This window comes from Benincasa hispida, chromosome 11 (assembly GCF_009727055.1).
Source record: "Benincasa hispida cultivar B227 chromosome 11, ASM972705v1, whole genome shotgun sequence".
NCBI lineage: Eukaryota > Viridiplantae > Streptophyta > Magnoliopsida > Cucurbitales > Cucurbitaceae > Benincasa > Benincasa hispida.
The window spans coordinates 63,269,555-63,285,207 of record NC_052359.1 but is presented as its reverse complement, the minus strand read 5'-3'; the positions used below and the strand labels follow the sequence as shown (position 1 = coordinate 63,285,207).

Here is a 15,653-nt window from a genome sequence, read left to right as displayed (position 1 = left end):
CCTCTGGGTAGGTAGGTTTGGAAAACTTGTTTATTAGAATTGGGGGCTAAAAAATCACAAATTTTAGCAAAAGTAGTGAAACACATCATATGAACTTTAAATGGATAAGAAAAAGAAGGCAAAATTATGCCTAAAGTTGTGGACTCGTACTCGTACACGTAATTAAGAAACGACATGTCACTCTTACAAGGCCAGTCCTAAAACCCTTATGCGACATCGTTTATGCATCCAGGTCCCTGTCTTCTCTCTCTGAACCATCGCCTTCTTCTTCGAACGGATCAGATTTCTCACGGCGGCACTTCCCTCTCTGTACTCCCACCGTCACTGCCACCGAAATGTCGGATCAATCTCCTCCTCCCGCCGGCGAGTCTAAGTCCCGTCCCGTCGGTGGCACCGAACACAGCTGGTGTCGCGCCGTCCCCGGCGGCACCGGCACCACCGTCCTCGGCCTACTCCTCTCAAAACCTCCCGATATTCCCCATCTCCAATCCTCCCTCCACACTCTCCAAAACCTCCACCCAATCCTCCGCTCCAAAATCCACCACGATCCTTCTCGACGAGATTTCTCCTTCCTCATTTCTCCTTCTCCGCCGCTCCACCTCCAGATCCTCGACCTCCCCGCCACCGCACGCGCTATCGCCTCTCATCCCGATGCCAACGATCCTTCCGTCTCCGATTTCCACAAGATCCACGAGCAAGAAATCAACAGCGCCACGTGGTTCGATCCAAACCATCCGTCGTATTCCGACACTGACGTGATGTTCGCTACCGTCTACACTATGAGCGACAGCCAATGGGCGATATTCCTCCGCCTCCACACGGCGACATGCGATCGTGCCGCGGCGGCGGCACTGTTAAGAGAACTGCTCGTACTAACGGCGACCGGAGGAGAAATAGAAGGCGGAGGATTTGAAATTGGGGATAATGGTGAGATTGGATTAGGGATTGAAGATCTAATCCCTAATGGTAAAGCGAATAAATCTCTGTGGGCGCGTGGATTAGACATGCTTGGTTACTCATTGAATTCGTTCCGATTAGCGAATTTGGAATTCAAAGACGCTAATTCTGAGAGATTTTCTCAAATGATTAGGTTGAAGATGAACTCCCATGAGACTCAGAAACTTCTCGCTGTAAGTTCTTCTTCCCTTTTCTTTTCTCTGCAAATTTTCCTTCATTTTCTCGGGAAAATGTTGATTTTTTTTTTAAAAAAAATTATTTTTCAATAATGACAATGGAAGTGGGACCCACTTTCTATCATAAAACCCAATCGGATTTCACTTTCAATCTAAAAGATATTTACAATTTATTTTTATTTTTATTTTTAGTGTTTCCCCAATTATTTTTGTATTTATATTATTTATCAAGCTTTGTATTTAGTCCTTTTGTGTATTAATATTTGTCAATCTAGTTCTTCATTATTGATTAACATTAAAATTCTTCGATGATAAATTCACATAGTATTTAGTGAATTAACGGATATTTAAAGGAGAAAAAAAAGTAGAAGAAAAGTCCACAATTTCTTCTAAATTTTAAAAAATTTAGTGGAAGAATTAGAAACTTTTATTTATCTATTTTTTTCTTTATTTTTGGATATTCCCATAATATTAGGTTATATAAATTTTTTATCAACTAATTTTATTACTCAACAATAATGAATGAAATTGATGTTAGACTTATTTTAAATAATAATACATATAATTAAAGTATGGACTACGTACGAGATTAATATTTTATTACATTAGTTTATTTGATTAGATTGGCCGATCTAATTAATTAAGACCATAGATTTGGGTAGAATCCCATTCTTAGTTAATTAGAATTTAATGAGAACCTAATATAAAGAAAATTTAAGGCTATGCTTCCCAATATATCAAAACAATACATACTCTGTCTTTCAATCTCTTAATGAAATCCGATATATTATTTATTTTTGGAAATTGACATGAATGGTTCTAGGTTAATCTATTTAATATAGATTTAAAATAATTATATTAACAATTGTAAAAAATTTGAATGTAAAAGAATAAATTAAAAGGACAAACGCTAAAAACGTGAGTTTAAAAAAACTTTTAATTGACCAAAAAAATGTAATGTGGGTGTCTTTATGAGAGGACTAGATGGTCATTTTATTGTATAGAATGTTGGAAAGTAAAAATTTTGGAAAGAAAACTTGTATGTAAATGTAAAAAATGGATTAAGACTTGTAAGAACTTGTCATTTTCAATATTTTATTTATACTCGACACGATGTCTGATTATTTTTATTTAAAAAAGTAATGAGATTTATTAGGGTGCGGGTAGGTGTAGGGAGTCACGCTTGGTAGTGTGAGATGTCCACGCTGTCGGTGTCGTTTGGCTTTGTACGTTTGATGTAAAGTGGAGAGTGGTGGGGACGAAATATGTCCTCGAAATAATACATATTCATTTTCTATTGCAAAGTCTTCCATTTTATAATATGCTTATTTTACTATTTTTTTTTTTTTTTTTTTTTTTTTTTTTTTTTTTTTTTTAATGGAAACCCTCTTTTCTCTTTTATTATTTTGTTGAGTGTGTTTTATTTCTACTTTTATTTTAACCAAAAAAATAAAAGCCCACTTAATAACCTAGGAAAATTCCTAGACTACATCATTGATTGTGCAGCCCTTGGTGACATTTTTTAGTTATCGAAACGATTAAAAAATTATTTTTTGTGTATAGAGGAAGGAGGAGTAAAGTGCATCCAATCATTTAATTTTATTGAAATGTACTTTTGTAGTCCTTGACGATTTTTTATAAAAATAATGTTATTTTAATATATATATAGACAAAAATTAGGTGTTTGCTAAAACTATTGATAAAATTAAGGTAGTAAAATCGTGTACAGGGTACACCATTTCCATGTGGCAAACTCGTATATGGGGTACACGAGTACAGTTTAATCCAGTCAGCACCATGTTAGCTGGTTGATCGGTTGTTGGGAAACTCGTGGACCGGGTCCACGATTTTCATAATCATGGATTCGGTCCACGATTTTTTTTTTTGTTTTTAAAAAAATTGATTGACTAATTATTATTTTTTTAATTGAAGATGTACAACAATATTAAAACTTTAGGAACGGGTCCACAATTACATAAAATGAAACAATTACATAAAAAGTATAAGTACATAAAAGATATAATTACATGAAAAATATAAGTACATAAAAAATACAAGTACATCAAATATACCATTACATAAAAAATACACCTAATAACCCGAAGGCAAAGCACTTAAAGTACGTTGTGGACAAGTGCGCCTGTTATGTCATTCTCTCTTGCAAATTGTACATGACACTTTTTGGCTTGCCTCTCTCCAATCCATTTCATTATGAATGTACGTACTTTTTGGCCGGCCCTGTTCTCTTAATAAGTCTGCATTTGGACGAACTTCTGTAAATGATAATTCTGGCCAATAATCTGGATGTTGTACTGGATGAAAGCGGCCTTCATAACATCGCTTGAAATTGAACAATTTAGCATTCATCAATAAGTGGTATGTATGTCATAGGCATGTAATTACAAACTGCAATTATATGAGAGCATGGAATCTTGAATGATTGCCACTTATTGCAAGAACATCTTTCTTCTTTCAAGCTCAAAACTTGGGTGTGTTGTTCTTTATAGGGAGAAATCATACTTATGCCAGTTTGTATCTCAAAACTTTGACTTTCCTAGATGTCACTGTATGCGTAGATGCTCGTTTTTCCCACCCTTTAAGTTTTTTTAGGGCATATTTTGTATACATGTCCCCATGATCGAGTGCTTCACTGATTTCTTGTCTCCAACGTTCAAAATACAGTATTGTGCGATAGAATGTTCCTAACCAAAGAAGTAATTGATAACATTCTAGCACCTTTGAAAACACTATTCATGCATTTAGCTGCATTGCTTGTCATCCACCCATAGTGGTACCTACCGTCGTGTGATTGAGTCCATTTTTCCAAGTCAATGTCTGAAAAATATTGAAGACATTCAGGGTGCAATTGTTTCAATTCTTTCATGCACTGAATGAACTTGCGCCATTGGTGTTGATTTCCTGTCTTAAACACCAAATTTTTTAGTTGCTTTGATTTGTATTTCATATTCAAATTACTGGCAACATGGAGAAGACAATATCGATGCTACGCTCTAGGTTTACTCCAACCAATTTTCTCGTTATTAATTGCAATAAGAATACTCTTATGTCTATCAGAAATCAAGCAAATATCTTCTCTTTGGTAACATATTCACGCAATGTCCAAAAAAATTATGACCAACTGGACGAATTTTCACCTTTAACAATAGCGAAAGCAAGGGGAAATATATGTCCATTTGCATTAATAGATAATGCAGTCAATAATTTCCTCTTATACTATCTCTTCCGTAGAGATGAGTTCCATCGATCTGGATTAATGACCTACAATGTTTGAACCCTTCTCTTGCAGGACCAAAGAACCAAAATCCTTGACAAAAAATAGTTGTAACTGACACATTAGAGGGAAGGAAAAACTAATCTGTTTGTGTTTCTGGATTGTAATGAACAACTAACACTCAATCAATATGGAAGCTCTGAATATGATTTCTCCCAATCACCAAACACAACAATCAACGTTTTTCTCTTGGCTTGCCACACTCGTCTATAATTAACATTATAACCATATTATTTTTAATTGCTTCTTGGAGTAGAGCCATAGGTACTCCAAGATCAGCTCTAACCAAATTTTGGATTTCGATACTCATAAAATTTGAATCAAGCTGTGAATGATTCTGTGTATGATCCTGTGTCAATTTTGAAAACAATCATGAGTGTTTTCTTTGAAGTTTGGTGATTTCGAACATCCCATGAGTTTTACGCCGATATGTCCGTAACCTCCAAGCACAACCATCACTCCATGATTTACATCTGACATACCAAAGATCTTGATTTGATTCCACTACAACAATTTCGTAGTGTTCTGTCACACAATATCTTGATTTGACTTAAGGTGGGAGATTTTCAGATAATTTGTTCGGATGGACGAACAGAGGAGATTTTCGGACGGGGAAAACGGAAGAAATGAGGAGGCAGAAGGCTTTCGAATGGAGGAAGAAAGCTTGCGGTGGTTTAATGGAGAAGGGAGTCGTGTACCGGGGTACACGATTACCTCAGTCAACGCTGCAGGACTGTCACGATAGACCACGCGAGCCAGATCAACAGCTGTACACGATTTAGGGCGACTAAGACTCTATCTATCTCTTTAATTATAAAATAAAGATTAAAAAATATTATTTTTCCTTAAAAGAAAAGGTTTATTACCCGAAGAATTGTGTTTGAATACTTTTGATGAATTGCATAAAAAATAGATGCAACCTAAAATATATATAAGTATTTTTATTTTTATTATTTAATTTTAAATTAATGTGGTTGAATCAAAAGAGAGGCATGCATATGATCATGCCACCAACACCAACTTGTGTTTGCAAAAAAGACCTTTCATGATTGTACAAATTGTCCTTTTTTTTCCCTTTTTCTAATAGGGCCCTTGATTTTTTTTTTCTTTTCAAATAATGTTATTTTAATATATATATTGACAAAAGTAGGCTAGGATTGAGAGTATTGTCAAAAATAGATTTTAAAATCGTGTACCTAGTACTCGATTACTACTAAATCGTGTACCCGATACACAATTTCTTATTGATCTGGCACGCGTAGTCTGTCGTGGCAGTCCTGGAGCGTTGACTGAGGTAATCGTGTACCCATATACGACATTTCTCCATTAAACCACCGCGATCCTTCTTCTTTCTCCATTCGAAAGCCTTTTGCCTCCTCTTTTCTTTCGTCTTCCCCGTCCGAAAATCTCCTCTATTCGTCCATCTGAATAAATTATCTGAAATATCCTACCTTAAGTCAAAAATCAAGATACTGTATGACAGAACACTACGAAATTGTTGTAGTGGAATCAAATCAAGATCTTTGGTATGTCAGATGTAAATCATGAAGTGATGATTGTGCTTTGAGGTTATGGACATGTCAGCGTAAAACTCATGGGATGTTCGAAATCACCAAACTTCAAAGGAAACACTCATGTTTGTTTTCAGAATTGACACAGGGTCATTCACAGCTTGATTCAAATTTTATGAGTATCGAAATCCAAAATTTGGTTAGAGCTGATCTTGGGGTACCTGTATAATGTTAATTAAAGACGGGTGTGGCAAGCTAAGAGAAAAGCATTGATTGTAGTGTTTGGTGATTGGGAGAAATCATATTCAGAGCTTCCATATTGGTTGAGTGTTGTTGTTCATTATAATCCAGAAACACGAACAGATTGATTTTTCCTTCCCTCTAGTGTGCCAGTTACGACTATTTTTGGTCGAGTTTTTTGGTCCTTTGGTCCTGCAAGAGAAGGGTTCAAACATTGTAGGCTATTATTATTAACCGCCTTATCTATTGATGCAAATGGACATATATTTTCCCTTGCTTTTGCTATTGTTGAAGGTGAAAATTCGTCCAGTTGGTCATGATTTTTTTGGGCATTGTGTGAATATGTTACCCAAAGAGAGAGTATTTGCTTGATTTCTGATAGACAAAGGCATTCTTGTTACAATTAATAATGAGGAAATTGGTTGGAGTGAACCTAGAGCGTACCATTGATATTGTCTTCGTCATGTTGCCAGTAATTTGAATACGAAATAAAAATCAAAGCAACTAAAAAATTTGGTGTTTAAAGTAGGAAATCAACACCAAAGGCACAAGTTCATTCGGTGCATGAAAGAATTGAAACAATTGCTCCCTAAATGTCTTGAATATTTTTCAGACATTGACTTTGAAAAATGGACTCAATCACACGACGGTGGGTACCACTATGGGTGGATGGCAAGCAATGCAGCTGAACGCATGTATATTGTTTTCAAAGGTGCTAGAATGTTACCAATTACTTCTTTGTTAGGCTAACATTCTATCGCACAATATTGTATTTTGAATGTTGGAGACAAGAAATCAGTGAAGCACTCGATGATGAGGACATGTATACAAAATATGCCCTAAAAAAGCTTAAGAGATGGGAAAAACGAGCATCTGCGCATACGATGACATCTATTGACAAGGAAAGTCAAACTTTTGAAGTACAAACTGGCATAAGTATGATTTCTCCCTATAAAGGACAACACACCCAAGTTTTGAGCTTGAAAGAAGAAGATGTTCTTGCAATAAGTGGCAATCATTCAAGATTCCATGCTCTCATGTAATTGCCGTTTGTAATTACATGCATATGACATACATACCACTTATTGATGAATGTTACAAATTGTCTAATTTCAAGCGATGCTATGAAGGCCGCTTCCATCCAATACAACACCCAGATTATTGGCCAGAATTATCATTTACAGAAGTTCGTCCAAATGTGGATTTACCAAGAGAACATGGTCGGCCAAAAAGTACGCACATTTATAATGAAATGGATTGGAGAGAAGCCAAAAGGTGTGATGTACAATTTGCAAGAGAGAAGGACATAGCAGTCGCACTTGTCTACAACGTACATTAGCTGCTTCAGCCTTGGTCATTAGGTGTATCTTTTTTTTTATTCGTATTTTTTTATGTAATTGTATTTTTTATGTACTTGTATTTTTTATATAATTGTGAACCCATTCCTAAAGTCTTAATATTATTGTACATCTCCAATTAAAAAAAATAATTAGTCGATCTATTTTTTTTAAAAAAAAAAAAATCGTGGACCGGATCCATAATTATGGCAATCGTGGATCTGATCCACGAGTTTCCTTGCGATCGGTCAACCAGTCAGTCGACGTGGTGCTAATTGGATTAAATCGTACTCGTGTACCCCGTACACGAGTTTGCCACATGGAAATCGTGTACCCGTACACGATTTCACTATCCTAATTTTGTCAATAGTTTTAGCAAACACCTATTTTTAAAAATACTATTTTCAATTCTATCCTATTTTTGTCAATATATATTAAAATAACATTATTTTAAAAAAAATCGTACTTGAATTTTTAAGAATAAATTTTGAAGGTGTTGAATTATATTTCTTAATCCAGTATTTTATTTTATTTTTTAAATGAACAACCTAGCTTTTAAGAGAAAAAATGAAAAAAGGAATACTAAGGGAAACAACGAGAATCATCCACGAAAGGAAGAGACCAACCATTAAATATATGTCTCCAATCAAACAATAAAACCTAATGAAGAATTATGAAAATGCTTCGATATTGAAGCCAAGTTTGAACCTCAAATGTAAATATTGAGGTCTTGTTTGATAGCAAGTTTGTTTGTTTGTTTTTTTTTTTTTTCCCTATTTTATAAAATTATGTTTCTTTCATTCCAATTTTCTGTTATGTGTTTAGAATAACTTTATGCTTCTTTAAATATTAGTTCCTGTTTGGTAGTAATTCCAATTTTCAATTTTCAGTTTATGCTTCTATCAATTTTATAACAAGTTTTTTTAGGATAATTTTCTTTAGTTTTCAAAATTTAGCTTGTTTTTTTTTAAAAAAAAATATTGAAAGTAGATAAAAAAAATAGAAACTTGTTGGTAGAAATAGTGTTTATAAGTTTAATTTTCAGAATTCAAAAACCATATACCAAATAATTACTAAACGAGCCAGAATTTTTCCTGATTTGATATTAATGTTTGAAGGGCTGCAAATTGAGAGGCGTTAAGTTGTGTGGAGCTCTAGCAGCTGCTGGATTGCTTGCTACTCGTTGTTCTAAGGACCTTCCTCTTCACCAGAAGGAGAAATATGCTGTTGTTACCCTCAACGATTGTCGTTCCCTCCTTGATCCTCCCCTTACAAGCCACCATTTAGGTAAATTATTCAACTCTCTTCTCCTCTTTTTTGGACCCTTGAAATATCTCGCTTGTATATCGCTCGATTAGTTCTACGTCTGTTCAAGTTTTTCTACATGTTAAGAAGCACAAACAATTTAGCTTCTCCATAGAATGAAGTCTCATCATGTATGTGACATATCTATCTCTCGTATTTGTATCCATGCTTCTTAATGTGTCGTTTGAACGTTACAACATTCAAAACTAGAAAATTTTGTCGTGTATATTGTTAAATTACCAAGTAACCCAAGAACTTAAGCTAATAAGTTATGATCAATTTAATAATCATATCAACATTTTAACACTATCCCTCACTGGAGTTAAAAATTTGTAGAAGGCCCAATAAGTGGACGTCAATATTGACCGGGTAGGAAATGACATTACAAGGATTTGAACACATAAAACCTCTCACTTTGATACCATATTAAATCACTAATCAACCCAAAAACTTAACACAGATTAAGCTTATAACTATTGTAGTTTTTGCCAACTTGAGGATAATTAAATTGGTTAAAGTATTTATGTCCACGATTAACAGGTCAGAGGTTCAAATCCTCCCTATTCGTTTGGAAATGGTTATCAAATAGAGTCTTTAATTCTTGTTTGTACGAGAAGGTGAACATTGGTTTTAGTTTTGCTCTTATACATTTCAGGATTCTATCACTCTGCCATCCTCAACACACATGACATATCAGCTGAAGATACACTATGGGAAGTGGCAAAACGATGCTATTTTTCCTACTCAAACGCCAAAGACAACAACAAGCATTTTTCAGACATGTCTGACTTGAACTTCCTCATGTGCAAAGCAATTGAAAATCCCGGCCTCACTCCATCTTCATCCATGAGAACCGCCCTCATCTCGGTCTTCGAAGACCCCATCATCGACACTTCCGGTCCCGAGCAGCAGAACCTCGGCCTACACGACTACAGTGGCTGTGCCTCTGCACATGGTGTCGGGCCATCGATCGCCTTATTTGATATGATTCGTGACGGTCAGTTGGATTGTGCTTGTGTGTATCCGTCGCCTTTGTTTTCCCGAGATCAAATGAACCGAATTTTCGATGAGATGAAGAAAATTTTGGTGAATAATGCTATGGAAGTAGTTGAAGGCTAAGAATTTAGCTTGGTTTGGAAATGTTATGTGCCGTTGTGTAATTTTATGATTCACATCGACGCTCTTTTGCTTCATAATTAGAAAATAAAAACGGAATTTTAGAAGGTTTTAGGGTAATGATTTTAACATGCATTTAGCATAATGATTTCTACAAAATAATCGATTTTTTTTTATTAATATTATTTCTTTTAAAAAAAATTATTTAAATTATGAGGCTGTTTTAGAATTTATTATGGGTGATGAAGGATTGAGTTGAAATACTTTTTAGATTCAATCCAATCGCTTAGGTGGTAAGTTTTTTCAATTCAAACAAAGCTTATTAGATAATGAATCTAACCCAATCCAACTATGAAACATTTAGATTGAGTTGGTTTGGATTATTGGATCATTATTTAATTTATTTTAAAAAGAATTAAAATGTTAGTATGTAAAGTAATTAATTTAATTATTTTTCTCATATTGAATTAAAATTAGCACGTTAATTTCAATTTTTATTATGAAGTTTTTCTTTTCATAATGTTAGAAAACTATTTTTAATAGTTGCGGGAGAATAAATAAACTAAGAAAATCATCAACTTAAATAAAGCTAAAATTAGTATATGTATAGATAATTGTATTGGAAATAAAAAATATATTTTTTAAAACTAATAATAAGTTTGGATTGGTTTTTGTTATTTCACGTGAACTGATGAATCAACTAAACTTATAAAGTTTGGACTAACAAGAAGAATGCCAAATTTTAACTTTTCATTTATAAAAATAGAATATCAACATTTCATTTATAAAAATGGCACAATGAATTAAAAATAAAAAAATAAAAGAATTTATAAAAGTCTATACTGCTCTCACCCGTATAAATGAGATTGCAATTGACTTATTAAGAAATACTTGTAATTACATAGTAATTAAAACAAACATATAGAGACTATTGGTTGGCCATGCTCTCAGCATTGCACTGACCTCTTATCCAACAAAGTTGCCGCCATTTTCTTTTCCGAAATCGGCTCCTCCACCAATAGTGGTGACACCCCCGACTTGAGTTTTGTCTTCATCCCTTGCTTCGTCGGGCGTGGCCTCCTCTCCTTCTACCAATACTTCACCATCTTCTTCAACTTTGGCTCATTCTCTATCGACTTCATTTATTGCTCCTTTGGAGCCACTAGTGATCACTTTTGTTCAATCTTATTCTATCTCAACTCCTCCAACACAGGCTCTATAGTCAATCTCAACTTCTAACAATGGTGCTATTGTAAATAGAATCACAGTCTCCGAATCTATCATCATAGTCATAATTTCCTCCACCCTACTACTTTAAATGCGATTGGTCTGTCTTCTCAGTTCGCTCTAATTTTTCAAACTAATTAAAAAAATATATGATATTTGATTGTATAAAGTTTTCAAACTAATTAAAAAATCAAAATGCAAAAACATAAAATAAGTTGAAAAAAGATTTAAAAAAAATCAAAACAAATAAATAAAATGATAGTTGAAAAAAATTGGTTTAATTTTGATATTTTTAAAAAAATAACAATATGATTTGATAATTTAAAATATGGAAGATATTTCCAGAGAAAATAAAGATATATGATTGTTGAATGAGAAATTTTAGACCAATCACAAGTTGCCACATCATTTATTAAATTAACGATGAAATTCCAAATTATTAAATTTGGGCTCAATTAGGAGTTGACATATATCATGAATTGAATTTGAAGCAAATTTCGATGACACCACGTGGTTTTATCATGACCGTTGAATCAGATAAGATTAATTTGACCCAATTTGATATTATTATTTGGGTCAAAGTCCAAATAAGTCCAAAAATAGGCTGAATTTGACCCAAATGTCAAATCAGGCCTAAATCCGATTAATTGGGCGCCAACCCCATGGACCAACCAAGACCAAGTCCAACTAATTGGACTCAAAGGCTAGACCCATAGATCAACCAAGCCTAAGCCCACCTGTGAACTCTATAAATAGATAAGCTCTCCTCATTTGGAGGGGTCGACAATTCTATACTCCAGAGAGCTTATAGGGAATTCTCTATAACCAGAAGACTCTTTGACTCTTGAAGCTGATCACACCTGAAAACTGAAGTCCTTTGAAGATGCAAGCATTCTGAAGACTGAAGTCCTTTGAAGATGCAAACATTCTGAAGACTGAAGTCCTTTGAAGATGCAAGCATTCTGAAGACTGAAGTTCTTTGTAGGTACAATCATTCTGAAGACTAGAGTCCTTTGAAGGTACAAACATTTTTTACATTCAGAGAGTCCAGAGAATTCATCAACAAGCAGAAGACTTCCAAGATTCCGCTCCTAGAAGACAGAAGACCCTCGAAGACATAAAGAAGACTCTTCCAAGACTTCTACTTCAAGAATGTTCGATGCTTTTCTTCTTCAAGTTAAGCACATTAACCCAACCGAGAGAGAATCAGAGGATCAAGTATTAGAGATCGAACCACATCGCATCAAATCAACTTCAATATCAATACCAACTCAAGTTCAACTCCACGAAATAAGTTTCTCCAGAAGCCTCGTGTGAACAAATTGGCACGTCCAGTGGGACCATCTCTAACTCTCATCTCTCTCTCAGCATCCAAACAAGGCAAATGGCACCTAAGAAGATGGCATCCAAGGCTTCCTCCACAAATGACTCATACATGGGACCTGTCACCCGCAGCCGCTCAAGAGAAGTTATGCAGGAGCAAGAACTGAACTCCCTTATTGCCTATAATATCTTCAGGTAAATGACGGAATCCCCACAAGGCAAGGTTGTCATCAAGGAAAACCCCCTGTTTAACAACTCTATTTCCGCCTCCAGCAAGCCGAAAAGAGATTCACCACCAGATGTGATCTCTATCATGATGGCAGATGTGACGGCAAAAACGACCATGACAAAAATGGAAAGGAAGATTAACTTTCTGATGAAAGCCATTGAGGAGCGAGACCATGAGATCGTTGCCTTGAGAGAACAAATGTAGTCTCGAGAGGCTGCTGAATCCAGCAAAGCACCTATGGTCAAAGCAACTGACAAGGGGAAGACCGTGCTGCAAGAAAACCAAGGGCGACAGTCAGACTCGGTGGCCTTTCTGTCAGTCCAACAACTGCAAGACATGATCATGACCTCCATAAGAGCTGAATATGGAGGGCCGGCTCAAACTTCCTTTCATATATTCTAAGCCATACACCCAGAGGATCGACATACTAAGAATGCCTGCAGGTACCAACCCTCAAAAGTTCCAACAATTCGATGGAAAGGGCAACCAAAAGCAACATATCGCCCACTTCGTGAAACATGCGAGAATACGGGAATAAGGGGAGATCTACTAGTCAAATAGTTCGTTAGAACCCTCAAAGGAAACGCTTTTGACTGGTACAAAGACTTAGAGTCTGAGGTTGATTGATAGCTGGGAGCAACTTGAAAGAGAATTTTTGAACCGCTTCTACAGCACTAGGTGCACTGTCAGTCTTCAGAATTGCAAAGATCGACTCACCGAATTATCTACTGTAGAAATGGTGCACACAAGGTATGCACTGGGAACTCCTCTACATCCTGCAGGGAATAAAGCCCCGTAACTTTGAAGAAATTGCGACCCATGCCCACGACATGGAGCTAAGTAACGCCAACAGAGGAACGAGGGACTTCCTGAGCCCACAAACCAAAGAAAGACAAGAAGGAAATGAAGGGCACCGAGAAATTTTGTAAAAGGTGCCACAAAGGAATCAATGGTCGTTAATACGACCTCGTTGAAGTTCTCTCGAAAGGGAAAGAGAAGAAGATAGAAAAGAAAGACGAATGAGGCGAAATACATCGCCTAACCTGAAGAAACGATAGGAAAAAGTCTACCCGTTCCCCGACTCTGATGTTGCGGATATACTTGAGCAACTATTAGATAACCACCTTATCCAGCTACCAGAATGTAAATGACCGGAACAGGCCGGCAAAGTGGATGATCCAAACTACTGCAAGTATCATAGGGTCGTTAGGCACCCAGTTGAAAAATGTTTTGTACTGAAGGAATTGATCCTCAAATTGGCTCGTGAGAGGAAAATAGAGCTGGATCTAGAGGAAGTGGTCCAAACGAATCATGTTGTAGTAACGGTAGCTCCAAGCGTGGCGGCACCAATCATATATTATGAAGAAAGGGAGAGCTCGGTCCAGTTTGGGACCTTCGAACTATGGTAGTGCGATTTCAGCAGGTGGTCCAAGCTACAGATCCTCAAAACGGAGGAGAGCGCGCTGACAATGACGACAATGATGGCTGGATTCTTGGTTGCGCCGTAAAAGGGAAGGCTGAACTCTACCAAAAAGAGCTATGCTCTTATAGAAGCTACAATAGAGGAAAATAAGACACAAAAAAGGAAGGGTAGAAAGAAGGCTTGGAGGCCCAAAGCTGTTGACGAGAGAAGACGAAGATGTTTCTCATCCCAGATGGCAGATGACGTTAGCAAATTTCCTCCCGAAGAACTTCTGCAGTTGGGGTTCAAAGGAGACACCAGAAGTTGCATGTCATGCTGTCAGTATCACGGAGGACGAAGATACCGTTCCAGGCCCATTAAAGTCGACAGGAGAACTAAAGGGTTTGTCACCACATTCAACATAGATGACCTACTTTCACTCCTGCGAGAAGCTAAGTCGACCCTCATTGAGGCACTGTTAGAATCCAACGCCTCTGGTGCATCAACCTCTGCAGCACGTGCTTATGCCTCGTGTTGCACATCCATAGGCTTCTCAGACGAAGATCTGCTACTGGTATCCAAATTTCATAATAGGCCTTTGTATGTCTCTGGATACATTCGAGTACAGAAAGTGGTCGAATCCTCATTGACAACGGATCCGCCGTCAATATAATGCCTAAGACGACTATGAAAACGTTGGGCATACTTATGGAAGAGCTATCAAACAGCAAATTAGTAATTCAGGGTTCAATCAAGGCAGCCAAAGGGTAATAGGCATGATACGTTTGGAGCTTCTCTCATTGGTGATCTGAAGGCCGATGCGCTGTTTCATGTGATAGACTCAAAAGACCACCTACAAGCTGTTATTGGGACGCCCTTGGATTCATGGGAATGGTGTGATTAACATCGACACTACATCAGTGTTTCAAGTTTTACCAAGACGAGATTAAGAAGGTTGAAGCGGATTCTAATTCGTTTTTCGAGGCCGAGTCTCACTTCGCAGATGCAAAGTTTTACTTAAAGAGTGAGAATTCCAGTGAGACTATGCGCGCGGAGAACTTGCTGGCAAAGAAAATAGGTGGATCCCGGTCGAGGTTGACAATAGACATAGAGAAAAGGGCGGGTAGCAAGGGTACAAGCCTCCAACCCTAAAGAAAGTAGAATATCCCTCGGCGTTGGAGAAACACCCATGGTGAGGGGCGAAAAAACCTTAAAACCTCCGATTATGCGCTATGTCCCTTTGCCGAGACGAAAAAAAGGGTAAGTCACCTTTTACAAATGCTCAAAAAGTTTGCAGGTCGGAGACATAGAAATTCTAAAGGAGAGTTTCGTCACACCCTCACGCCGATAACGAAACAGGAAGTTCACAAGCCGGAGGCGGAAGTGATAGGATTAAAGCTGCCCGAGAGGCGAACTAAAAGATGGATTCGATCCCAAGGCTTACAAGCTGTTGGCGAAGGCGGGCTACGACTTCACAACTCACATTGAGTTCAAGAGTTTGAATATTTATGAGCAACCCCGACTCTCACCAACCCAAA

The 15,653-nt window shown here is 36.7% G+C and overlaps 1 protein-coding gene across 1 annotated transcript; it reads left to right on the top strand.

Annotated features, from left to right (window-relative positions):
* On the top strand, nucleotides 1–10,054 carry LOC120091472. The gene is made up of 3 exons (XM_039049512.1): nucleotides 1–1,130; nucleotides 8,632–8,800; nucleotides 9,474–10,054. The coding sequence occupies exons 1-3, from the start codon at nucleotides 336–338 to the stop codon at nucleotides 9,935–9,937; spliced, it is 1,428 nt and encodes a 475-aa protein (XP_038905440.1). The 5' UTR covers nucleotides 1–335; the 3' UTR covers nucleotides 9,938–10,054.
* The last annotated feature ends 5,599 nt before the right edge of the window (nucleotides 10,055–15,653 follow it).

What these genes read in the sequence shown, in the direction of transcription:
- LOC120091472 (XM_039049512.1), top strand. Translation starts at nt 336, where the DNA reads ATGTCGGATCAATCTCCTCCTCCCGCCGGCGAGTCTAAGTCCCGTCCC. An exon ending in AGACTCAGAAACTTCTCGCT is followed by an intron (nt 1,131 to 8,631) that starts GTAAGTTCTTCT and finishes TAATGTTTGAAG; the next exon opens with GGCTGCAAATTGAGAGGCGT. An exon ending in CCTTACAAGCCACCATTTAG is followed by an intron (nt 8,801 to 9,473) that starts GTAAATTATTCA and finishes TATACATTTCAG; the next exon opens with GATTCTATCACTCTGCCATC.